We start from the raw sequence: 27,675 nt of genomic DNA on the forward strand, positions 1-27,675 counted from the left end.
TTGAGGTCATAAAACTTGCTATTACCATTAATTACAATGAAAATTTAAGTGATCGGACTCCAAGTCATTCAAATTAAAGCAAGTAGCTTAATAAAATACATTCAAAAACAGATAATACAAAAGTATACAACAAAATGCACTCCTTTAATTTTTTAATTTCAAACCAGTTCCATGATAAAAACTGTACTTCAAATCTGTGGGGTTTTTTTCTTTAAAAATCTATTGATCTTCTCAGGAAGAATTATAAACTTAAAAATCTAGACTTGAAAATATTTCAAGGCCACATTTCAAAGGAGGAGCCCAGCTTTCTGGAAGGAGACTCTAATCCCTCCATCATCTGTCCTAATCTGGAGGCCAGGACAGTCCCAAGGAGGAACTATAGATTTGTATTGGGTTACTGCAAAAGACAGGGTGACTGAACCTGCCTGACACTCTAGATGGTGGGATCTAGTGGTGGTTGGCAGGATCAGAAAAGTGTGGAAGTGAAGGCTGGGGGTCACTGGGACCTCCTGGGGCCCTAGCACCTTGCCGTCCCCACAGTCACACAACACTGGCTTCTCAGACCAGTGGGAAGTTCCAGATCACATGTTCAAATGTGGTCCATTTAAAATTCCAGAAGGAGGGGCACCTGGGTGGCTCAGTGGTTGAGCATCTGACTTTGGCTCAGGTCATGATCCTGGGGTCCTGGGATCTAGTCCTGCATCAGGCTCCCCACAGGGAGCCTGCTTCTTCCTCTGCCTATGTCTCTGCCTCTCTCTGTGTCTCTCATGAATAAATTAAACAAAATCTTAAAAAAAAAAAAAAGAAAGAAAAATTGTCTAAAAAATAAATAAAATAAAAATCCAGAAGGAAATGAATGATGGTGTTCTTGTGTCTGATTCTCAGGTATCCATTCCCTAAGGCTTTTCCCAGTCCAATTTATTGAACATTTTTATTCCTACTGAGTTAAATGCATTTTATAACCTTTAAAATTGTAAGGATACTTTAAAACTTTAAATCTTAAAGTTTTAAGGATACTGTTCTGAATATCTTTTGAGATGGTAAACTCCCAAGGATGAGGACTATATTGTCTTTGATGTGTTATAATTTGTATCATCCCTGCAAATAAGGGATAATCAATGCCATCAAAACAATTTAGAAATGTTTATATAAAACCAGAACCTATTACGCAGCAGCCAAAGGGGAAAAGGCTTTGAGTCTTTGAAGATGCTTCATAAATCCAAAGGAGTACTATTATTAAAATACAGGAAATTCTCAGTTTTCCAGAGGAGACTGGGAAGAGGCATTCTGTTTACTCAAATATTCTTATTAAGAGCATGTTTCTACCCACATACACAATTGTATTACCAATTTTCTCAGAATTAAATTGCTTTAATCCACTTAACATTAAACACAGGCACTTTAAAGAAGTAATTCTGAAAGCACCTCAAGATTGATAGACATGTTAAATATCAGGGCCCTGCAGGTGCATCTGTGAATATTTTTTTAAGGCCCCATGATGGGTTAGTCATGCAATATTACTGACAAAATTGCTAACTTAAAAAAAAAGTTTTTAAAAATAAATGCACTACTACTCAAAAGATATTTAAAAAGTGATCTTTAAGATGATGTACCCATTCTGCATATTTTTGGAGGTCTGCTTTTCTTAGGTGTACAGCATGCGTGCAAACAGAACTACATTCTTTTTTCCTGCAGTCACAGTTTATGGAATCCAGGGGCTTGTATTAACATAAAGATGTTTTTCAAAGTCATATGGGATGTTTTGAAATTTAAAAATGTAGATGGTACAATTTCAAATGCTTTATAAGATCATTGAGTATTATTTTCAACTTACTACATCGATTGTATTGCTTAATGTTAGAACTAAAAAATCATGGGATGGAATAGGAATCATATAAAGTCTTAGCCTATAAGCAAGCTTCCACATAGAAATGGCAAAATTAAAAAAAATTACCATGTAAATATTCCCTCACACATTGAAAATGTCCCCTTAAAACATCAACTGTTAGATAAAAACTAAGAAATTCAATCATTCATTATGCTAATGGTTCCACACAATGCCAAAGTTTTGAATACTTAAAAAAAGTCCAGAGTTTAGACTGGATTTTCTAGTGTCTACGCTAGTGACTGGGGTTACCTATACAAGTTTTATACAAATCCAGAAGAGAACAGAAGAAAAATGTACGTAATTTCAGGATGTTTGCCCTGTACAGGCAGGAAGTGAATCCTAAGAGCAGATAATCCCTTGACCCTAGGAGCAAGAAAAATACTTAATATCACCTCCAGCATGAGGTAACCGTCTTAACTTTCATAAAATATTTAGAATTAACTGAGGAAAAAAAGGTAAGGCTCTGCTGCCCTTTCTACAACTGTCATATGGAAAGGTTAAATAATAAACTTAATATTCTGAGACCTTAAAAGGCATCTTGGCAGCTTTCCCCTTTCTTGGCTATATTCCTACACTCATGTCTGACATATGAATGGGTTGATTCTAAAATAAGGATCCTGATATTAATGTGTGGTTGCTGGCAGTGATCTCATTCTGATAGGACCATACCTGGTCTAAGTAGCACACCAGAGCAAACTTAAATTTACAAGTCCCTAGAGGAAGGCAGATGTGGTCTCTGTGCTTGGCTCAGTGCAGAATTATATGTGCGTGGTGTTGCATAAATATTATATGATGGTGATGATGGTGAGCGAGGAGGCCAAATGCCAACCTCTCCTGATTTCACTGGGGATTTCTCACATGCAGCTGTGGGCTGTTAACAGGAGAGTTACATCAGTTCCATAGTTAAACGCTCCTCTAAATGAGTCCAAAGAGGAAGGAAGAATTTATCTTCAAACTCAGGAGGACCCTCTAAAGTAGTCTGGGAGAGAGAAGGAATGCATTAAGAGCCAGAGAAGCAGGAGGGGCTACTTCAATAGCAGGTGGGGGAGCTGAGCACTTGCAGACGCATCCCCTCAGGCTGAATCTACTTGCTGGAGGATTCTGGATTATGCCCACCATAACCTCCTGATCAAAATGAGAGGGCCAAACCAAGGGCCATACACAAGACAGAGACCACTGCTCTGGCATGGTGACCTTACCTGCTTATTGGATCACCTGGGGATAAAATACTCATCCCTGGGCCCCACCTCTCAAGATTCTCTGTTTACCAGTTTGGGGTGGGACTTAGGTGTCAGTATTCCTAAAGAGCTCTCCCTGTGATTCTGAATTGCAGTCAGCTGTGAGAAGCACTGTAACAGTCAACAATATTTATGTATCTTTATATATCTCTATATTCCTTTATAGACTACATAATTGGTTACAATTCATGCAACCCTTCCTTTTTTTTTTTTTTCTTTTTCCTCCTTTGCTTACATTTCTTCTGTCTGCAGTTTTTCAAGAGGAACAACAACAACAAAAAAACCATTCCAAGCTCTGGGGCAGGGCAAGACATGACAAGAACCAGTCAGCCAACACGCGCCGGGCATGCCTGATTTTGTATGAAGAACATGTAAGAATGATTAAGAGCGACATTTTAGATTACGGATCCACCCTTTATTCTCCAATGCCCTAACCCTTTTTACAAACAAATCAAAGCAAAACAAGTTTGCTGCATGCTTATCTTACTAGAGAAACAGGACTAAAGAATTCTGGAATTTTAGACAGTTGCTCTACCATTAAAAATGTTTATCTACTTACCTTATGTGAAATTGCTTTTCTCATTTCTGAACCTGTTTCTATACGGTTAAATAGGTTTCCAGGAAAACACTATTTATTTATTTATTTATTTATTTATTTATTTATTTATTTATTTACATAATGGAAAGACCAGATGTGAGGAAAACAGATTTTGAACTTCTCTCCTCCTCACCTTTTTAAAGGGGGAAAAAAAATAGATCTCTTGAGGGCTTTCTTGATTTATTCCAAGATTTTTTCAAAATTTCATTCTCAGTAACAACAAATTTCCTGCTCCTTGGAATTCACTCACCAAATAAGCAATGCTCTATTAAAATCTACTCGACTGGGGCTCTGCCCCACGTTCCCCCGCCCCATCATATACATTCAGTATCTCAAAAACCTGACATACAAACCACCCGGAATATTTTTCATAAAAAAGATCTGTTTTTCATAAAAAATATCTGTTTTAATTAAGCGGTAAAGGACAGCCCCAGTTCGATGCATGCAAGCTGGTGTAGGAGCTCACAGGAAACGACAGCTCCAGGACAGCATGGCTGGGCTTTCAGGAGTCCCGTCCTCGGGGTGGGCGCTGGCTTCTCGGCACCCACTTCAGGAGTACATGGTCAGCTGCAGCCATTCTTGGATGGACACTTGAACTAGGCCATCTGCATCTCTATCCAGGGATTTGAAGACACGGAACATGGCATCCAGGCGGACCAGGCAGCTGATGAAATTGTTGAAATCCATGCTTCCATCCTCATCGGCGAATCGGCGGATGATCATTTGGTAAAGTTGCTCGTTCAGCTGGAACCCGGCTGCCTGCAGAGCCGCGCGCAGCTGAGAACTTCCTAGGGACCCAGAGCGGTCCCTGTCATACTGCTTATAAACGCACTGCCATTTCTTGATGTTGTTCCAGAGGTACTTAAATTCTTCGAAGCCCAGCTTGCCGGTCGTGTCACTGTCCATTACAGACACAATGCTCCGGCAGGTGTCAAGACTAAAGCCATCAGTCTTCAGATCCTTGTGTTTAGAAAGGACTTTGTTGAGAATATTCATCAGGTCAGTGGCACCCACCTCCATGTCCGGTCCTGCCAGCTGTGCAAACTGTTGCCGAAACCGACGAACTTCCTCACTTTCGTTGGCCTCCACATTGGTGAAATGCTGCTGAGTGGGAGGTGGTTCCGGGGTGTACTGAGCTGCTGCAGCCTCACTGATGAAATTCACAATTCCTCCAACTATCCCTCCAATATTTCTTCCTCCTCCTCCTCCTCCTCCTCCTCTTCTCTGACCACCTCCTCCAAGAAGGCCTCCAAGGGCTTCTCCAAGGCCTCGATCTGCCCCTTCCAATAAAGCCTTTGCAAGAAACATGCTTTTGGTTTAAGGAGCAAGTGTAGAAGCTGCTGATGTTTTGGAGATGGTGTGGAGAGAGCTGAGATGGAGTCTCATTAGCTTAGAGGTAGAAGAACTGGCTTTTCTGTACCTGCTTGCATGGTGCCACGCCCCATGGTGCAATGTCTTCCCTCCTACTAAAGGAGTGGGACTTCCATGAGGTCCTAGCACCTGCCAGCTTTTAGAGGGCCTCAATAAAATATTCATAAGCTACTGTGTATATGATGAATTATAAGAAATAATATTTTAAAATGTAATTTATTAAAATACTCATTTCTATATATCACTGATTTCTCCATACCTGAAAGATGATATGCATTTTCCTAACAGGAGAAGCTAAATGACTCAAAGATATCAAGAATTTCTTTTCTAAGGAATATTTATTGTTAGAGCAGAATGGAATTCTTGGCATTGGGAGACTATTTCCCTAGTCCCTCTCTTTTAGCAAAAATCCCCAAATCCAATGCTCTTACGAAAAACTTGGAAGGGAGGGTTTTAAGATGCAGGGTCCCCAGGTCCCATCCTCAGGGATTCTGATTCTGTAGTCTGCTGTCAGGCTGATGATCGACATTTTTGGAATCATTTTTTGGAGTGTAACAGGCACAGAGAAAACTGCACAAATCACAACTGTAGAGTGCAGAGAGGTTCACAAACTATACACACCCATGTCATAACAGCCAGATCAAGAGAGAGAATATTAGCATATCCTAGAAGCTCTTCCTGCTTTCTAGTTACTCTTCCCTCCCAAGGGTAACCATTATCTTGACATCGAACACTATCAACTGATGGCTGTGCTGTAAATAAACGAAATCATACAGTATATATTTCTTTGTGTCTTGTTTTTAAAATTTGAATTGAATTTCTAAAAACTGTGGTAAAATACACATGATATAGAATTTACCATCAGAACTATTTTTAAGAGTTCGGTTCAGTGGCATTAGATTCACTCACATTATCGTGCGATCATCACCACCATCTATGCCCAGAAACTTTTTCATCTTCCCAAATGGAAGCTCTGTCCCCATTAAACAGTAACTCCTCATTCCCTCCTCTTGCGAGGCCCTGGCAACCACCACTCCACTTTCCATCTCTGTGAATCTGACTGCTCCAGGGACATCACATAAGTGGAATCACAGAGGACTTGTCCTTTTGTGACCAGCTTATTTCACCTAGCATGATGTGTTCAAGGCTCAGTCGTGTTGTAGCAGGTGTCAGGATTTATTTCCTTTTTTAAAGCTGAATAATATTCCACTGCACGTATAAGACACATTTTGCTTATCCACTTATCTGCTGGTGGATGCTTAGGTTGCTTCTGTCTCTCGGCTTCTGTGAATAATGCTATGAACATGGGCATACACATATTTCTTCACATCCCTACTTTCAATTCTTTTGGATGTATACCCAGATGCAGAACTATCCGATTAAATATTAATTTGGTTTTTAATTTTTTGAAGAACTACCATACTGTTTTCCACAGTAGATATACCATTTTATATTTGTACCAACAGTGCACAAGGGTTCCAATTTTTCCACAGCCTGGTCAACACTCCTTCTTTCCCTCCTCCCCCTTTCCTCCCCTTCTCCTTCCTTTCTTCTTTTCTTCCTTCCTGACAGAGATCATCCTAATGGGCATGAGGTGGTAATAATCTCATCGTGGTTTTTATTTGCATTTCCCTAATGATTCATGATACATACAGTTGCTCATAGTACTCTCTTATATAATTTTACTTCTGTAAAATTGGAAGTACTGTTCTCCATTTCTGATTTTGTGGGGTTTTTTTTGGCTCAAAATTACATTTGTGAGGTTTGATTTTATATTTTTAAATAAGTATCTGCAGAAGTCAGTCTATGACAAGTAGTCTCAAACAATACTTTGAGAAACCAACCCAACCTTTGATACTAGATAGAGAGACAAGATACCAGTCTTTCAGAGGTTTCTGGAAGTTCTGCTGGTGAACTCAGGAAAAGGCGGCCAAGACATAACCACTAAGTCATTATATCACTTAGCATTTTGGAAATCAACTTCAAATCTGCCAAATGATGGTAATACTATCTCTCTGCCTACTTCATAATGATTCAATCTCACTAGTTAGGTATCAGGACTTGGATTCAGTATTTAGGAGACAAAGGTGAATACATCAAGATTGCTGCACTTAAGGATTGAGGGAGGACACCCACCAAAAACTAATTGTAATTATAACCTGACATCTATATTCACATTTTTACTTAATACCAAATATGACATTTGTGTGCAGCATTCTTTGGTATTTAAGTTTCATAGAATTCCTCTGAAAGACAAAGTATTTGTGATAAAGAAAGAAAAACTCAGGGAAGGCAAGCTACTGAGGAAAGGTAGTGTACTGCATTATTAAGCCCTGTGAGTGCCCAAAAGGGGAGTGCGATGAATTCTGCCAACAAGAAGATTTACCTACAGAAGATGATGTGCAGGCCAGAGTTCTCTAAAAGATGGAGGATGTGAAGGGACAACACAGTAAAAATACAGAGAAGCTAAAGGATGTGTGGTCTTTAAGCAACCATCCACTGTGATGATGGTCCACTGCTGGGCATGACAGCAGAGAGGCCAATCTGCAGAATAGACTCGGACTGGAAGGGGCTTTGAACCGCCATGTGACAATCTGTCTCACAGTGGGAACTACCCAGGCTCGAACAGGAAGTCAAAAGGAGATGAGATGTGAAATTACGCTGGGAGTTGTATAATTTCTAGAAGTGAATAACGATTGTTCTAGCTACTGTTAGGGAGAGAGCAGTAGCAGGGGACACTGTTCTGTTCAGGGCATGGGAGAAATGTCTCCTTCTGCCACACCCAGTGGTTTGGGTAAAACTCTCCAACCACTGGCTTTATGACACAATGACTCCAATAACTGGTCTCATGGGCACAATGAAATGGCCTCTGTGAACACCGAAGGCCAAATGTCTTTCTTCACCACACGGAAGAAAGAGCCACAAAAGGATTGTCTTCTTTTGAGGGGATCGCAGGGCCATCTGGCCTCAGACAGATGTAAACCCATTCATAAGAGCTTCTCTCAGAGGAAATTACATGGGCTTTGTTTTTATAATATTGCAAATTAACTTGATAGCAACCACTACCATATAAAACACGCCTCCTCATGCCCAGCTGAAGTGGTTTTCCCTGAGGTTTAAATCCAATTCCTCTCATTTATTTTCTGTGAAGATGGAGGGCATTTGGCTAACAGTTTCTCATAAGCCATCCTCGAATAAAAGACTGTTATTAGATTAGCAAGCCTTTTCTTCTCTGGACTATTGGATCCCCAGAGGCTATTTATTAGAACATTAATAGCAACTTTGGTTGCCATCTGGGGGAATTGACTGTCCAGATCAGCAGGGAAAAAGAGTAGAGGAAGATGACACATCTGATGGAAAATTTAGCCTCTATTCGAGGGGGAAAAGTCACTGAATTTAAAAAGTAGAGAAACATGATTGCTATTAGCAACATTATTCATAATGGCCCCAAAGTAGAAACAACCTGAGTGTCCGCCAATTGTTGAAAAAAAAAAATGCAATATGTTCATATAATGGAGTACTTTTTGTCATTCAAAGACGACAAAGTCCTGCTACAGCATGGATGAACTGCAAAAACATTATGCTACGTTGACAGAAGCCAGACACACGAGACCATCTACTGTATGATTCCATTCCCTGAAACGTCCAGAAAAACCAAATCCACAGAGATAGGATGTCTTTCTTCTAGACCAGGCCTAGAGTCACACCAAAGGACTGACAACTCTGTTGTGGTTGCCTAGGGCTAGGAGACAGCTGGTGACAGGAGCTAACACTTAATGCTACCAGGAGACACAGTGGGGTGTCGGAAATGTTCTTAAGCTGCTCTGTGGTGATAGTTGCACGAACTTGGCAAATTTATTAAAAAAAAAAAAATCACTGAATTGTAGGCTTGAAATGGGTGAGTGATAGGATATGTAAAAGATGCCTCAAGAAGCCCATATATATGTATATATATACAAAGTCAACAGAGACAGTTTGAAGTAAAAAGGATACTGACGAGCAGTTCTAGTCTCAGGACTGCAACTAACCAGCTGTGTAGCTTTGAGCATGTCACTCCCTCTCTCCAGCTAGCTGCCTCTGTAAAATGAGGAAGGTGGGCAGTTGGATGGGTAAGGTCCTTTTAGCTCTGGAATTCTGGGAGTCTAGATCCTCATGTGCCCTGAAATAGTGGCAGTGACATCATTCTTATCTTGCATTTCCTTTCCTTCTCAGGCCCAAGTGTTTTTATGCTATATGTTGATTTAATTTAATCTTCCTTTTTCTTGGGTCTGGTTCTACCACTTTTAAGGACATACTCACCCTTATCCCTGCTTTGACATATCATCTGGTTTTGACAAGTATTCCTGGTGGCTCCCTATCAAGTATGGTGCTCCTCCAAACAGAATGCCAAGGTGGGGGCGCTGAATCCAGAAGGACATACAGCTCCTGCTTGCAGCAAACCCTTTCTTGTCAAGGGAGGCTTTCACCTAACTGCAGCATGATCTGGACCAGACCTTTCTCATTTATTGATGAGGATGTCATATTGGATGAACTCAAAAGCCTTTCTAGAGCCCATATAGATAATATCTATTTCTTCTTTGTTATCATCTTGGACTGTCACTCTGTCATAGGAGAAAATTAAATTGGTCTGACACAATTTGCTCTTTACAAAACTCTGTTCTTTACTTCCTTATGCTCATGGGAGAGGCCCGTGATTGCTCACTTATGCTTATAAAGAAAGTTAAGCTTTAACTCATGCAGCCTCCTTTCTGTTCCTTCTAAGCATCTCCTAGGTATATTTGCACAGAGGAGCCAAAAATAAAGCTTATAATTCTCACACTTCAGTGGAGATTCCTAATGTAACAACACGCTGTGAGAGAAAATACCATCATGGATTAAGTGGAGGAGTTAAGACAATCTGAGACATGGACAGGGAAATGGTCAGGCATATAGGACCACCAAACATTTAGGCCAACTAGTACAACTGCATAGGAAAGTTATAGCCTTTTGCTGTTAATTGCATCATATAAGTTATGGGGACATGTCACATAACAAATCCTGATTAAATGAGATTGCAATCAATAGTTCTTTTCATGTGAACTATGAAATACTATATTACAAATCAAACCTGAACTGCAAATTTAAAGGATAGAAGGCTTCACTGTTGCTTAGTAGTTGCCTCTGCCATTGTAGACAAAGCAGCCACAGGCAATACATAGACCAATGGACATAGTTCGTTTCAATGAAACTTTATTAACAAAACAGGCAGCGGGCTGGATTGTGCCCACCAGCTGTTGTTTGCTGACTGTTGCTCTATTTCCTGAGCTGATGAAAACAGAGTATGTTGGTAAGGTTTAAGGACTGAGATGGGCTGCAGTTAGTGCTTCGAGTGGCCACTGTCAATTTGTAGGATACCCCACATCCGATTTACTAGCGATCACTCTGAATCTTTATTCTTGTCTGCTCTGTTTCTTACTGATACCTTCCCTCAGTTGTCCTAGTGTTGTACCATTTGTCTTTACAGATGAGAAAAACTGGTTTCTAACTCCTCAGTTATCTATCATCTAGCACGAACTCATTGCCTTTTTTTATCAACAACACTGCAAAACAGGCCATCACCCGATATAATTTAGATAGGTGGGGACACCTGGGTGTCTCAGCGGTTGAGCATCTGCCTTCGGCTCAGGGCATGATCCCAGGGTCCTGGGATTGAGTTTCACATCGGGCTCCCTGCATGGAGCCTGCTTCTCCCTCTGCCTATGTCTCTGCCTCTCTCTCTCATGAATAAATAAATAAAATCTTAAAAAAAGATTTAGATAGGTGGTTATTCTTTCCATCCTGTAAAATAATTTTGAAACTTGTCATGATTCTTCCCCTTTCGGCCTTCTAACTAGCACTTAGTTCTGACATTTACTATGTTCTTTGTTTAAATATTAGACAAGAAAAGTGTGTGTGTACTTTAGCACTTTGACAATCCAGCATTTGGGCTATTGTAAACTTCTATAGATCTTCTATTACTGCTTCACATTATGTGGAATGAATGCATCTCTTTATCCCGAGTTCTTTTCCTGTCTGCCTGGTTCTTGGTATTAGTTCCACTGTTAAATGAGGTCCAACAATAACAAGTATCTTTGCCTGCCCCTTCCTGTTGGAGAAGGTAGGGTGCTGCAGCATGCAGATTTTTTGCTCATGCTGACAGTCAGATCAGGGCACTTTTGTGGCTTAAGTGACGGCGAGTAACAGAGAAATCTTTCTGAGTGGGATAAGATGAATTTTTCTCTTTAGTTGTACAAGTTGCCCTGGAAGTTTGGGACCATACATGCTGCAAAGTAAAAAAAAAACAAAAACAAAAACAAACAACTTACTATCTGGCTCTATCAGAAAAAGTCTGCTGACCCTGAAGTAAGGCTTTGCCACTGGTGCATGTACATACTGTTATGGGGATGGGGGCTGATGAAATATTAGGCTGAGTATATCAGGAGATTCAAGAGGAGGATCGGGAGTTAGAAGAGATAGGACTTGGAGCTAGTAAGAAGTTCAAGAGGCAGATAACATGGTGCTTTGTCAAGCCAGCAACAAAGGCAAGCTGTGTCCGGCAGTATCTGAGGACTTTGTCTTATTGATACATCAGATAGTGCTGGTGGGGCAGCATATGGCTCTGCTCGGTAACACAGCTCTGAGGAAGAATGCAATGAACAGGCATGCTGTTACGGACATTCTGAGATGTTGTTATAACTGTAGAAATGACTGTGCTATGACTTTGGGTTTAGCCAGCATTGTTTCTTAATTCCATTAGGTATATTTCAATCGCTTCAGGAGTGCTGACAAAAAGTCTAGTATTTAAAACTGAATTAATGAATATCAACGATGTTGAGACACCACTGTTTTTACCCTATCATCTCAGCCTTCAACTCTGACTCATCTGGACATGTGACCAATCTGATGCAGACAGTTCAGAATATGTTTAAAAATAAAGAAGCTAAACTCAACACAAAGATGAAAAAGTTCTTTGTTCTTTTTCAGAGAGATAGGACCCCTCCAAATGACATGATCTCAAACTAGTGAACTATGCCGTGCTTTGGATGGACCTTACTCATCATCAGATACCAGAGAGTCTGAAAGGACAGGTCGGAATGTCCACAGGAGCTCAAGAGACAGTGCGATTTTTAGGGACAAACTGAGATAAGACCATTATGAAGTCTTTACAGACTAGCCAAGAATGTACATGGGAAGAAAGAGTAAGGGGATGTGAGGGAGGTCTTTCTCCCATCCCCCCAAATCCCAACACCACTTCATTAGACTTGAGGGGAGACAGAGAGGCTGAGGGCAGCTGTCTGCACTGCAAAAATGTACAGCTGCTGGAAGAACCACAGGAACACCCCCCGCCCTTTCTCGTTCCCACCCTTCCTCCTCCTACCCCCCCACCCCTCATGAAACATTGAGTTTAGCAAGATAAGCTACTCTGAGGGAAACAAACTATGGCATTACTGAACTTCTTGTCTTTCCCATGGAACATTCCCCAGCTAAATCACTTAAAGAGGTTGAGAAAACAAGCCTAGCCTGGAAGTTAAGTGGGTATGTGCATGGGGCGTGGTAACAATTGCATAATTCGCCTTCTCAAAACAAAGCAAATCTTCACAGGCGCAGACATGCAGATACATTAAAGACAGAAGAGGAAAGAAAGACAGACAAAGAAAGAGGAAAGAGGGAAAAAGGAAGGAAGGAGAGAAAGGAAGGTCATGTGCGTTAGTCCCCAGTTCTCCAGGCTCTTTTCTCTACCTTCCAGTATGTTGGAGAGCAGAAAGAAAAGTACTGGAAAGACCCTCTTACGATCTATAGTGAAAGCCAAGTCACGCTATACAAAGAAGTGACAAACACTCATGGTTGTAAGTGACGTGTGAACCAATGGAAGTGGTCCATGCGGATATGTGATTGGCCAACTTGGCTGCCAAGGCTCACTGCATCCTCTAGTTCAGAGTGAGTCAACCCCACTAACTGGGGGTTATTTTAATCCTTGTACCCTCCCTTCCCCACTTCTAAATCTTCCCATACTTAAAAGAGTGCCAGAGAAACACTGGGGATTATCAGTCACCAACAGAATGGGTGTCCTAATAATCCTGGAACTGCTAGCGATGACAGTTTGATACCTGCAAGGGAGGGCAACCTCATAGATATTAGTGCTAATCTTGATTGAAAATCCTGATGAGCACAAAGTCTAAGATGTGCTCTAAGCTTCCTCCTTGGTTCCCATTCCATGTCACTCCCCATTTTCCCATCTCCTTTCCTTAATTGTATATTCCTGCCATATTCCTTCCTGTCACCACGTTCCTATTCATAGAAGTTTCATTTAAAACTACTTGCCTGGTTCCTAGAGCCAAAGAGGGAGATGGTACATAAATCTCACAGAGAGATTGGTAATAGTACAAGTAAGAAGCTCTTCTGTTTTCCCAACTTGCACAGTTACAGCCAATAATTTACTTCTCCTTTCTCCTAAGTCTTCATTACATTTTCTAGTAGTATGACTGCAGTGACACAACACGTGATCATTTCACAGACAAAGGAAGATGATCTGTACACTGCAAGCAAGCCAAGGAAAGGGGACTGGGTACTACAGAGAGAAGAAGGTTGTTTTACTGCATCAGGTTAAAGGATGGTTCATCTTAAAGATCACAGAATGAGTCATTAGGAACATCAGAGTGCTCTGGGTAAAGAGAAAAAGAAGCCCTGTCTTGGTTTCTGTCATCAAGCTATAATTTCTTTGAAAAACATCTTTTCCCAGTGGTCAACAGAGAACCGGGACTTCTGGAGCCAGCCAGGATAGAATAAGCCCAATCGAGCCCATCTCTCCTTATGAGTACAAATTAGAAACTCTAATCGAAATATGAAAAGCAACTATCTCTGGACAAAATACCAGAGCAGGAGAATTGGTGAGGAGAGCCAAAATGAAAGAACAATCAGTAAAGCAGGATAATCATGGATGACTTCATTATTAAATTGTTGAAAGGAAGAACCCTCAACTCTCTTCTATTCACAACGATATATCCTAGGAATGAATGCGAAATAAAGTCATTCTCAGATAAGAAAATAACAAGAGCACAATCCTAAGTATGTACTTGAGTGAAATAAAAGCCTAGATTTACACAAAAACCAACACAGGAATATTCATAGTTTGTATTCATAATTGCCCCAAATTGTAAACAAGTCAAAATGCTCCTTAATTGGGGAATGGATATACACCAAGAATGGTGCGTCCATACAATGGAATACCACTCAGTAAGAAAAGGGGAAACTATTATTGATACATGCAACGACATGGCTGAATCTCAGATGCATTTTGCCAAGTGAAAGAAGCCAAACTCAAAATCAAATAGTTGATTCTATTTATATGGCAAGGGCATAGAGATGGAGTGATTGCTGGGGGTTAAGGGTAGGACAAGTATTTGACTCGCAAGGGATGGCTTGCAAGGACTTGCAAGGCAAGGGATGGTTAAAGGGGATGCTATTTTGCAACTGTTATGTGTCCTGAATGGAGTGGTAGTTCTAACCCTCAATGCATTATTACTCGTAAAACTGTAACCAAAAGAGTAAACTTTACTGTCAACGTTATATGTTAAAAAACACATTAAAATTGAGAATCTGAAATCTTGGTATATTTTTCCTACGGGAACTTCCTGACAATTCAGTTATCTAACTGCCTGTACTTACATGTTCATAAGCAGAAAATCCAATAGAATGGCCAACAGCCAAGCTTTAACTGGAATCTTTGTCTTAAAATGTTACTTGAAAATACAACCTACTTGGTTCTCATACATTTTGGGGGAAGTTGTGAACTCTTCAGGATAGAATAGTACCACCCTTGTCATCACTGATTGAATTTTGACATAAAGATTTAGATTCTTGATAGTTATGGCAACCTTTCCAATTCTATATTACAAACATGGTTTTATGGCTACAATATTTATTTCTGACCTAGTGTTTAAAATAAGTAGATACCTTCATAACTGTTGTAATACACACAGGTGCACGCATGCACACATACACAATTACATTACTACTACTACTACTACTACTTAAGGGGAAAAAACAAAATCATGAAATTAAACCATGGGCTCTGTCTTGCTTCTTCTAATAGTTACCTGCCAAGTTTTTCTAATGCCATACTGATTTATGCTCTGTAGAGACCAGCAGAGTAAAGATGTTGGTGTGTTAAAGACGTTTTAACATACCCTGTCAAAGAGTGCAAAGAGTTGTCTCAAGACATCTGAAACAGGCAGCTTCAAATACTCTGCAAATTCTTCAATTCCGATTCTTCCTCCTTTTGAAGAACTTGCAATTGTTGCATATTCATCCAAATGCTTACGAATACCATCCCAATCTAACCTGAACCAACAAAGAATCATAAATATGTGTTGTTAAACCTTTAAAATCTACACGGACGTTTTATGAATGGTGTTTTATTCATTTGTCTGAGGAAACAATATTTTAAGTGTTACATTTGAAAATGAGAATAAAATGAGTATTTTAGAGTACTTATGGAACATGTATATAGGCTTCTGAGTTTTTTAAAGTCTATTAGTAAGACTAATTTTCCCAAATTCCTGAGGGAGAGAAAAGTAGTTGAGAAGAAGAGCAATGTGATAGAATAAGAAATGATTCATGAAAAGAAAATAAGAAATCATATTTTAATCTAAATTTTACTTAGTAAGTCAATAGTACTAATTGGGTTGTGAAAAAAATATGCAATTCTTGCTTTCAAAGGAGCTTTCAGGCTGATAATGAACTAACATTGCACAAAATGTTGTGACAGGGAGATTCAGTAGGCAATACACACTTCTTCCAATATTATAAATATTATAAAACACTGAAACACCAAAACACCCGAAATGTACCATAGCTCACATCATATCCTGTCTTTGTTTTATACAATTAAACAGGTGACCTAACACATACTGCTTTCTTCTGTATCCAATTTCAGTAACTATCCAAACTTTTCAAATTTATATGAATATTATGAACATAATATCAAAACACATTTAATTAGAAGATATGAATCATATTTGCTTTATTCAGTTATCAAAATATTATCTTTAAATATTGACCTTTAGTACAATAACTAGTTGTGCAGCTTTCTCCTATGGAGGATGCCAAAGCCTACTAAATCAATACATTCTGCAAATCCCCAATGGGGCTGAAAAGAGAATGAATGGTAATAAGAAGGGAATCGAAGGTTATACCTTTCATAGCAGATGGTTCAAAGCGATTGTTCATAAAAGCACAAAGGAGTGTTTTTGCCTTAAAAAAAATCTATGCACCCAGAAGAAAAAGGAGACCTAGGGTAAGCATTTAAAATTCAGTGGATGGTCAGAAGTGCTTCTCTACAAGTCAATTCATATTTCACATGAGAAGGTCTGACTACCACATGCCGGTACCATCAAATCATGCGATCCTTCTTGCAAGAGGACAGCAGGAACACTAACTGCTCTGAAAGCTCTGTGCTGCTCCACATTTACTGTCTCTCAGGCTCCTCCTGTGACCAATACACTTGCTTCTGACTTGACAATCTTGAAAAAACACAACTAGATAAACTAAATGTGAGATAAATTCACAACTCTGGCTTCCTTAATAGACACCATGTAGATTCTAGAGCTGAGCATTAATGAAACCAGAGAAAATAAACATACAGTATTTTAGATCTCTTTGGGACGTCTTACTAAAAGTGGAGCAATTTAAAAATACACTTACTTCAATTTCCGGCTAATTTTGGTAAATTCCACCAACCCAGCTTCCATAGGCAATGTTAGCTGTCCTGCTGAAATCATCAATCTGCAGTCTTCATAGGTATGATCTGTTACTGGAATTCCCAAAGTTCTAAAGGCATTTGAAAGCAAACAAATTCCAATTTTTTTAAAGGTAATGAATTTTTCATCAGGTCTCAACTGGTCAACAAACAACAGTAAATGGGAAAGTATTTACTACTTTTTAAACCAGTAGCTTTGGCTTATTATTGCCAAAGAGACATATTTCTCCTCTGCACAGACTTCCTGTGGTTGAGTTAATCCCCTTATGTCTGCGTGCTTTGGTCAGGTGGTCATTTTGTTTTGTGTTTTAACTGTGACAGTGATACTAGCTGACTCCAATCTCCAGGAAAGCAGTATATTTGTATTTCATTCCACTGGAGTTTCTTCCCAACCACGGACCTTTCAGCTCTTAACTAAGGCTCACTGCTGTCTGTACATAGGAATAATTATTTACTACACAGCATTCTTTATTGTAAAGACAAACTAAAGAGGCCTGTGGAAGTGCCATTTGAACAGATAAATGGCATCTATTCATCATGTAAGGGAATAATCCAAATGGCTAGCTATCTATGTTTTTCATCTCTCAAAACTGGCTATCACTTCTTGCTAACAATCTTCTGAAAATACTAAAGAGAACAGAGAATAAGCTCATTATTTCTTCCAAATCTAAACATCCTCCATACTCAAAGGAGTGCATGATGTCTACTGGCTCCCTCCTGCTCAGAGGTCTAGTAATGAACTAGACTTGACAAAAATACATTATCAGTAACAACTTGAAAAACCACTGAGTACTAAGAAAAAAAGCCTGTGTAGTACATAAAATAATTTCTTAAAGATTCTTCTTCACAAAACTTTTATTCACAGGTATTCAGTGAGAATCATAGTTCTATCTTCAACTGTATCGGATTTTGTTGAATTCCGGCTGAGAATATTATATTTTCAGTGGATGTGATGAGAATAAAACATTTTTTTCCTATCTACAGCGAGGCTATTTTTGAGTAACAAATATTTTAATGTAAGAATATTTTCATTTGGAAAATAAAATTTTTAAATATTTCAGGAATTTATTATTTATGATAGAGAATAGTAGAACATGCCCATCAAGAGCTAGGACTCAGGTGGATTTGAGTGCCAGCCCAGACCATCACTACCTGCCATGATCTTGGGCAAATGACTTCCTCTGAGTCTCAGTTTCCTTGCTTGGCTCCAAGAATTGCTGTGTAGATTATGTCAGATAACCCGAGTAAATCGGCCTGGCATGGTACTTGGTATATATTCATTATAAGTCACAGTAACACCACCAGCTTGAGTCTTTACCACTTTCAAATGCTCCTGTCATATTCTTTCCTCTGTGAGACTCATGATCACCAAAACCATGAGAAAGGCAAGGCAAGGATGGTAACTACGACTTTACACACTAGGAGAAGGAGCCTCAGAGGGACTTGTCCATGGTTAGGCGGCCAATAGAGTCTTTCTTACTCTTTATCCAAGGCCCTAATACCTCCATGCCTCCAAATTCAGATAAAGTCTGCCTCATCAAACCCCTGCTCTGCTTTTAGGCACATTTTGGGAAGTCAACTATCTGGTATAAATTCCCTCAGTTCCTAAAATTTATATGAGTTTCTAGCTTCTGGTATGAAAACAGAAGGAGAAAGGGAAGAAAACTACCTCAGAGCAAATTCTGTAGCCAGTCTAGAAACTGGGAAAATCAAGTACGTGTACATACACATAGTAAAAGATTTTTTGAACTTTTGTTCTGTTGTGAAAATAAAGTTATTCTGCTGTGAAATATAAATGTATGTATATATAATCTTGCTTCTAATACTAAATTCAGCTATGAAGCTGGATTCAGATTTCTCATCTGAATTTTTGCTAGGAATACATGTTGCTGGCCTATCAGCACCAAGCCCATTACCAGAACGACACAGGAGGGTGGTGCCTGGTGTGGAGTACATACTAGGAAGGCTCTAGAGCTGCCTCGGTGGTAGGACAGCATAACACACATTCTTTCATTTATCCAATCAGAGTAATGGCCAGTTAAAACTTTCTTAAGCACAGGAAAATATCTGCCTTATGTTTGTGATTTACAAATTCTAAATTTACAGCCATCCCTTAACGAGATGTACATCTTGCATTCTCTTGCAAACTTCTCCTTTTTGTGACTATAATCATCAATGCCTTTGAAACAACCAGCCTTGGCAGCTCTATGGAGGCTGGGGCACAGAAGGTGAGCCACGAATAACTTAGAGCATCACAAGGCTTTGTCTGACAGCGACAGGCCAGCTTAGGAGAATCCACCCTGTGGAATCCGCTGGCTGGCTGGTCTCTTCTGCTTATTGAATCCTCTCTGCTCCCCATCTGGCAAAAACATATTTCCATTAGTTTAGGGCTGCATCTGGGGAAAATATTTATAGATTGTTTTACTGACCACATTTCCAGGCACATCATTTTACTTACCAAAAGGAGTTAGGGAACGAGGACCTCAGAATGAAAAAAACAAAAACAAAAACGCCTAAATTCCAAAACTATGAGAAATGTCATTGACCAATCCATTTAAAAACTATTTACTGAGTGTGATCACATAGAGATACTTACTCTGCCATTAAATTTCGGACTCTACCAGCAAAAAGGATGGGGTCGTTTTTTTCTTCATCATTTGGTACTTGAACAGGCATGAACTGAAAGACAAATATACCTTTCCATTACAACAGCTAGGCCTAAGACACGAAATGCTACATACATTAATTTATAAACTATCTATCTTTTTTTTAAAGATTTTATTTATTTATTCATGAGAGACACAGAGAGAGAGGCAGAGACACAGGCAGAGGAAGAAGCAGGCTCCATGCAGGAAGCCCCACGTGGGACTCGATCCTGGGTCTCCAGGATCACACCCTGGGCTGCAGGCAGCGCTAAATCGCTGCGCCACCGGGGCTGCCCTAAACTATCTCTTTATATTAAATCCCCCACCACCTTTCCAGCACTAGGTTACATGCTATAGTGGAAGGAACACAGCGATCTGCAACCAAGCCCTGAGTCTTCCTGTGTGTTCACTAGTATAAGCCTCAAGTTTTATTCCCTGTCACCCGGACTCTGACAAGAGGCCTACCATCACCCAATCCCCTGGTTGTGATGAGGATGAACTGAGCCAGGGCTCAGAATTCTGGAAGCTGTAGAGCTATAGGTACAGAGATCTTATTCTCCATGCTGCATTTCCTATGGCTTACGATGCTTTGTGTGAAAATGTTAGCATCAGTAGTAACTGGTCTTTTATAGTTTATCTTCTCTTCCCGCTCCTGTATCAGCTGCATTTTTATCATTTGTTCAAATGTCACGTTTTGTCATTTTTCTGGCTTTCTTTTAACTCTTAGTGTTGGCTGTTTGGCTTTTGCTGAAGAAGACTGTGTTTTCCTTTATTATTTTAAATTTTACTGTTCTCCCCCCTCCCCCCTTTGCTGTTCGGTGGTGCCTCATTTGTGCTGTCCTGGTTTTATTTATAGTTTTTGAACACTAATGAGATTTTTGGTGCTATATTTAAGTCATTACATAGTTTTGAGCACCTACTACATACCACATCCAGATTAGCAGGGCTCTATTTCTGCTCCAAAAAAGATCCCTATTTTAATAGGATAGACCAACACAGCATGTGCTAAGTATCATTGCCCTCAATGACAGGGCTTACAAGCTTCATTAGGTTAGCTTAGAGTCATACAGGTCACATGACCAGGACTCAGCCCAAGTTCTGTCAGATTCTAAAACCCTTGTTTTCCCCACTAAATCATCCTTCCTAGAGTATGAGAGTGAGGGAGAAGAAATGATTAATTTGGCCAGGGGGCAGGGAAAAGCAGCCAAAGAGGCTTTATAGAAGAGCTAATACTTGGTCTTGGCTTTTTAAGGATAAACATGATCTTGCCAATAGCTACTATTCATTGAATTTTAACTATGAACCAGGCACCATGCTAGGTGCTTTATATGCATTATTTCATTTCACCAATTCTCCCAATTTTAGTCATTAGGACTGGGGTTCACAAAGATTAATGACATACTCAAATATTCACGTACTCAATGAATTCATTCATTGAATTCACTTACATTCAATGAGTGTTGCTTATACACCTACTGAATGCCAGGCACATGACAAAGGAGCCCCTGCCCTCGGGAGCCCCCATGTGGACCTGTTTTCAAATCTCGTTAACCATGTTAAGAAGCCTTTGGGCAAGGGGATATAGAGATGAAGTCTGAGCAAGGGAGCATTGTAACCAAGTCCAAGCTTTTGAGTGGAAACCTCGGTGGTAGGGAATAGCTTAACCAAAGAGGAAAAGGCTGAGAGCAAGGAGCAGCCCTGGAGGTTACCACAATCACCCTGTGAGAGAAGGTAAGACCCTGAAGAGAGGGTGTGAGGATGCAGAGGACAGCAAGGGTGCAAGCGGCATTTTAGGATAACACGGAGAGGAATCAGAGGAGAGCGTGCTGTGTGATACGCATTGTCATTAACATTCTCTCTCAGGGGAGCAGTGGCAGGTTGCAGAAAGAGCCCTCAACCTGGTTGTGGCCTTGGCTTTGCCGAGATCCTGGAAGAGTCATTTGGCCTCAGTGGGACTTAGTCCCCTCTCTTGTCAAATGAAAAAGTTGGACTCGATGATCTCCAAGGCCCTCTCCAATGGGGATTCTGCGTCTAGCTTTTACTTAGTATCGTTATTCTTTAAGATGGAAAAATACTCCGGGTCCCGCCGGGTCCCGCCGTGCGCGCTGCAGCCCTTAGGGAGCTCGGCGCACTCTCCTGGGTGCGCAGTTGCTGTTACTGTCCTCGGGAGCCCGAGGGCATCCTCACCCTCCTGGTTCCTGCTCCAACTCCCCGCGAGCCCCTTTCCGCCCGGGAAGGTCGGTGCAGCTCCTGCGTCTCCGGGACGGGGCTCTCCTGCACCCCGATGTTTCTAGCAGCAATGGCCACTATAGCCAAACTGTGGAAGGAGCCTCGGTGTCCAACGAAAGATGAATGGATAAAGAAGATGTGGTTTATGTATACAATGGAATATTACTCAGCTATTAGAAATGACAAATACCCACCATTTGCTTCAACGTGGATGGAACTGGAGGGTATTATGCTGAGTGAAGTAAGTCAGTCGGAGAAGGACAAACATTATATGTTCTCATTCATTTGGGGAATATAAATAATAGTGAAAGGGAAAATAAGGGAAGGGAGAAGAAATGTGTGGGAAATATCAGAAAGGGAGACAGAACGTAAAGACTGCTAACTCTGGGAAACGAACTAGGGGTGGTAGAAGGGGAGGAGGGCGGGGGGTGGGAGTGAATGGGTGACGGGCACTGGGTGTTATTCTGTATGTTAGTAAATTGAACACCAATAAAAAAAAAAAAAAATAAGATGGAAAAATAAACTAAGCCACCAGAGGTCCCCACATCACTTATCTATCCAGAGCAACAGCCCTTCTTTGCAATTATTTCTTAAAATTCCCTCCATCCTATTCTAGATTTTAATCTCTTGTATTTGCTTGGTATGAAACCCAAGGTAGAAAATGGCATGTCAAAATCAGTGTTCACAAAATCTTTAACAAAATAAAATGGCATATTTTAAATTGCCATATAATTCTTCATTATTTAAGAAAGCCACATGATCATTTGTAACACACGTAATTTGTGGGTCATAAAAGCACATCCAGAAAACCTTGAAAAGAAATTTCTACTATACTGTTAGACAAACATAATGCAATGAACTGTGGGCTTAATTCCTTTTGGTGCGGGCAATATTTTCCACAAAATGATTTTTAATAACTCTCATGTTGGCACAGCCTTTTATTCTCAATGAAGAAAATTCCACTGAGAGTACAAAATAATTAAAAGCCTGTATTTGACCCTCACGGGCCTTTGAAGCCCCCCCACCATGCCTCCTGAGAAGGAATGCAATGGAAATTCTTATAAAAAGTTGTGTCTCCTTGCAGCAGACCTTGCCTTCTTTACCACATTTCTATTTTGTGTGCATTCATTCAAGACACAGCAAAAACACAGCCTCTCCTTGGGAAGGAAGATTGGCCCAAGACAGGGAAATGTGACTGCCATTGTCTGCTTATTACTGTCCCCTGACACATAGCTGATACCCCAGTGACTTCAGAACACCAAATTTTCCTTTCCACATCCATCTTCTCTCATTATCCAGAGTAGCCACACGCATGGCTCATCTGACATGTTGAACTCACAGCCTCTTCACCTGGCCACAGGTGTTCTCATCTGTGCCTTGGCCACAGTGACACACATATGATGCTAATCTCCTGTGATGAGTTCTTGTTACTTCTCTGACCTGGTCCCTTGCAGACTGTGAGAACCTGCTGGTTTCTCTTAGGGCATGCTGGTCTCCTTTCATCCACTCCCTCCCAGCAACAGCTGACTGCCTGTCTCTATGGGACTTGAGGAGTCAGCTACTTCCATGTAGACTGTCACCTAGACTGTCTTCCTTTTGCCACACCCACGGTGCCAACTGCAGACCCGTGATCACCTCTCCTTCCCCTGCCTTCCCATGCCTGCGAGAGACCATGGAGGGATGCTAGAGAAAGGTATACAAGCTCATGGGTTGAGTCTACTACAAATTCATGGTAAGCTCCATGGGGTCTTCACAGCTGTTTAAAAATTATGTTATTTTCCCAAGGTCATCACACCATCTCCAGACACAAAATAGTCCTGTTTACTTTGTTGAGCATCTTCCTTTAGCCTTTCAATCATGCAGCTGTGCCCCAACGTGTGATCTTCATATGGAGTCTGTTTCCTTAATGTCTATGTGACGGGTGAGGATCAAGTTACTGAACCGGCGGGACCTCGCTGCTGCTCAGGTATACCTTCCGGACCTGCTGCCATTGTATTTTAATGTTTCAGACATGGTTCATGCTTCTCAGGTTTCAATTCTACTTTCACCTCAATGGTACTTCACATTCAACTTTAGAAAGGAGACAGTGAAGGAGTCAAGGACAGGCTACCGCATAGTGTACCACTTCAGTATGTTGATTATTTGGAGTTAGAGGCATTTGAAGTATAGCAAATGCACAGAGAGGCTTTCTCTCAATTTTCCTTATCTACCTAAAGGCAGCTCTTCCAAAAGGAACTCAGTTGTCATAAATTCCCTCCTGTGGAGTCTCCTCAAACAGGGAAGATGGACCCTTATCAAAGGAGATGCACATGCAGGTCGGTATCACACCCACACAAATTTTATTGCACGCTATCACAGCCCCCAGTCTATTCTTCCCAGGGTCCATTTGTCATTTCTAAAAATCATTGACTTGGGGCACCTAGGTTGCTTAGTGGTTGAGCGTCTGCCTTCAGCTCAGGGCGTGATCCTGGGGTCCTGGGATCAAGTTCCGTATCAGGCTCCCCGCAAGGAGCCTGCTTCTCCCTCTGCCTATGTCTCTGCTTCTGTGTCTCTCATGAATAAATAAATAAAATCTTTTTTAAAAAAATGACTGACTCTGCCCTGAGTAGCCAACACTGTCCCTCCCCTTCCTCATTTTTTTGGGTATTCACTTTTTGTTCACTAAGATGCTCTTGTGCACATATTAAAAAGTTAATAAATCTGTATACCTTTGGCTCTATTAATTTGACCGTTGTGAGGTTATTTCACAGATCCAGCTATGGAACTTAAGTGGGTAGAGGGAAGGCTCTCCTCCCCCACAAAAGTCCACGTGAATCTCTCCAATGCTTTTCTGTTGCCCCTGAGACTGGCTCCCAGCACATTTGCCCTCCTCCCTTTCGTGTGCTCTGTTCCTTCACTTGCTGGCTCGGCACCATCCTGCCCCATATAAGAGGGCAGCTAACTGACATGCTTCCCATAGGAATGCCTCATTTACCCTTCTGGTCCCAGAGTGCCCCACCATCTTTTGGGCCACAGGCAACATAGAAGAAAAAGTCAGAATTCTTCAGTCTATTTTGCAGGCGATCTGTTATCCAGAGCCAATCCTTCACATGAATACTTGGGACCAGTGAAACTGCTTTTATTCATTGTTTCCTGACCATATCGGGCACATTCCTTTCTACTAAATAAATGATTATAAAAAGGAGAAAGACTGATGAGTGACAGTACTATGATCAGCCTTTTCTTTTTCCAAGTAACAGAAAAGGATTTTGATGAGTCAGTCTCAACAAATACACAGTTCTGGTTCTTCCCATGATTCTTCAGAAAGAGCAAATGTGAAAAAAGGAAGGTATTTATTAATTAACATTTGCTGCTTTCTTCCCAAATTCACAGAACAATTTAGATGGTAAGGGAAATGCAAGTGACTGCTTATTAAATACCTACCATGTGCTAGCACTGAAATCACCTTATTAAATGCTAGCCACCCTATAAAAGAGGTGTTAGTATCCCATTTTACCAGTGAGAACACACGCCAGGGGAGGCTTAAGTCATTTACTCAAGCACATACTGGTTGATGGTAGCAGAATTGGAACAAAATCCCAGCTAATACTCTTTTTTTTTTATATAACACTCCATTTTTCAGGGCACCTGGGTGGCTCAGTTGGTTAAGCATCTGATCTTTAATTTCAGCTCAGGTCATGATCTCAGGGTCATGAAATTGAGCCCTAGGTCAGGCTCTGTACTGGGCATGGAGCCTCTTAAGATTCTCTCTCTCCTTCTTCCACCTGGATCATGTACTCTCTCTCTCTCTTTCAAAAATATATTTATAAATAAAAGTAGATATAACACTCCATTTCTCTACTACTACTACTACGACTACTTAGAAATTTCAGAATTCTACTGAGTTCCAGAAGAAATTAGTTTTGTTAGAATAAGCACATATATGGGTTTTGTGTGTGTGTGTGCATGTGTATTCATGTGACAGAGGTTTTTTAAAAGGTCTGTTCATTTTAGATTCAAAACTACAAATCATTTGAGTATATTTGGATATTTAAGTAAACTATATAAATATATTTGGACCTTCCCTAACTAATAAACTTTTTGGAGATTTAAAAAGTTGGATCTATCTACAGGTGTTGATCATAACACTCATTATGAAAATCCTTTCCTAAATCAGAATTGTTTTTTAATGAAAAACAATCCCTTTCTACTACTTATAGGAATTAGACCCACCACAAAGTATTATAGGTCTAATGCTAGCCACTAGAAGTTCCTTTTAAGCTTTGCAAAGGAATTTTACTAAAACAAAGTATGTCTGTATGCCCTCAGATAAATCATTTGTATGCGCCTGTATTATAATGGGTGGTTCTGAATAGAAACTGAGATCTAGCCTATGAAAGAGGAAACAGACTAATGGTCACTGTGAAGGCCCTACTTCCATTCATAAACCAGCTGCTGCCCACATAATGCCTTATAGTCTAGTTTTGTGTGGATTCTCTCTCATGAGATACAACTAGTAGGCTGATGATTTATGTCACATTCTGGGATGTTTCCTACTAGCTATCTCTTTCCATATGCCCCTAAGCCACTTGCTTATAATGACATGCTTGTGAAGTAGCTGGCCAATAAAAGTAACCACTAAAAGACACTTTAAATACACCCATTATGCCACTATGATCCAGAGAATAACTTGCAGTAGAACCTCTTTGGACACACATAACATCATTGTTCAAGAATGCCAGAAGACCAATTACAGAGGGCACGTGCTTTGGGACGGATTATATTTTTAAGATTCAAGAGTCAAGAAAATAATGGCCTTTTCAAAAATAAGTCTCTGTTGAGGAAGCAGAGAGGGATTGGGGAGAAGAGACAAGAAAACACCCCTCAATATTATACACCTAGATTTTAGCTATCCAAAGATTCTGGTAACTACGGAGTTGGAAAATCATCCTCAGCGAAGGATGACTTGTAAAAGATGAAAGAATACTATGGCCTTCAACATCCTGCGATGTCCTACGACTCACCAAGGCAGAGTGTCTAAAAGACACCAAATGATCCATTCAAAGTTCATTTTAAAAAGCACAAAACTAAGACCATATACTTGAATAATATATCTTCAATTAGGCTTATCTAGTTAATATTTAAGAAGTTCTAAAAACATATGTAAAAAAAATAATAACTAGGATTTCTATCAGTTTTTTGTTTTTAGGTAGGCTTCATGCACAGTGTGGAGCTCCATGAGGGGCTAGAACTCATGACTCCAAGTAAAAGACCTGAGCTGAGATCAAGAGTCAGATGCTTATCTGACTGAGCCACCCAAATGCCCAAGATTTCCATCAGTTTTAAAGAACACGAGGGTGAGGAGTGGGGGTGCTTCTGAACAACCAAGACACCTGATGTTGGTGCAACTAAGTACATGTGTGGCAGCTCAAGCCAGGCCTCCTCGGCCATAGTAAAAAGCAAGAGCCTTTATGCAGTGCCCAGTTCTTGAGAATCTTGAGCCAGGGTGTGGATACACCTAGCACCTGATAGGCTGTGGGATACATTTTTCAGTTGCACCCAACTAGGGGGAATTAAAATATTCAAAAGTCATAAAGTAGTGAGGAGTGCCCTGGGTGAAAGGTAGCACCATAAATGTAAAATAAATATAAGCAAAATAAGAACACAAGGCTTGAACGCCACAAATGCCCATCCGCTTGCCATAAGCCACAATTCTAATACACTGAATCTTACTGATTCAGCTCCTTTAAACAGGTTGTTAGCCATTTTGTTTGTGAAGTTATCAAAGGATATAGTCTTTGCTAGGAAATATTACCAAGACAGGTCTGGGAACTGGCTAGAGTTGTAATCAAAAGGAAAAAGAGAAGGAAAGAAGGAAAGAAGGAAAGAAAGAAAGAAAGAAAAGAAAGAAAGAAAGAAAGAAAGAAAGAAAGAAAGAAAGAAAGAAAGAA

At 40.4% G+C, this 27,675-nt stretch overlaps 2 protein-coding genes across 4 annotated transcripts in view; both read right to left on the reverse strand.

The window, feature by feature from the left end:
* The window catches only part of LPCAT2 (lysophosphatidylcholine acyltransferase 2), a 68,845-nt gene that overhangs the window by 13,302 nt on the left and 27,868 nt on the right, over positions 1-27,675 (reverse strand). For all 3 annotated transcript variants that reach the window (XM_072827026.1, XM_072827027.1, XM_072827025.1), the window contains 3 exons: positions 19,468-19,550; positions 16,817-16,942; positions 15,301-15,454 (listed from right to left, as the gene is read on the reverse strand). In XM_072827026.1, the coding sequence (XP_072683127.1) occupies positions 15,301-15,454; positions 16,817-16,942; positions 19,468-19,550 (363 nt within the window). The remainder of the gene's footprint in view (positions 1-15,300; positions 15,455-16,816; positions 16,943-19,467; positions 19,551-27,675) is intronic.
* Positions 3,758-6,620, reverse strand: CAPNS2 (calpain small subunit 2). The gene has a single exon (XM_072827028.1). The coding sequence runs from the start codon at positions 5,030-5,032 to the stop codon at positions 4,274-4,276; it is 759 nt and encodes a 252-aa protein (XP_072683129.1). The 5' UTR covers positions 5,033-6,620; the 3' UTR covers positions 3,758-4,273.

This window comes from Canis lupus, chromosome 5 (assembly GCF_048164855.1).
Source record: "Canis lupus baileyi chromosome 5, mCanLup2.hap1, whole genome shotgun sequence".
NCBI classification, from domain to species: domain Eukaryota; kingdom Metazoa; phylum Chordata; class Mammalia; order Carnivora; family Canidae; genus Canis; species Canis lupus.

Bases quoted from the DNA above. Each gene is read 5' to 3' on its own strand.
- CAPNS2 (XM_072827028.1), bottom strand. From the start codon at position 5,032: ATGTTTCTTGCAAAGGCTTTATTGGAAGGGGCAGATCGAGGCCTTGGA.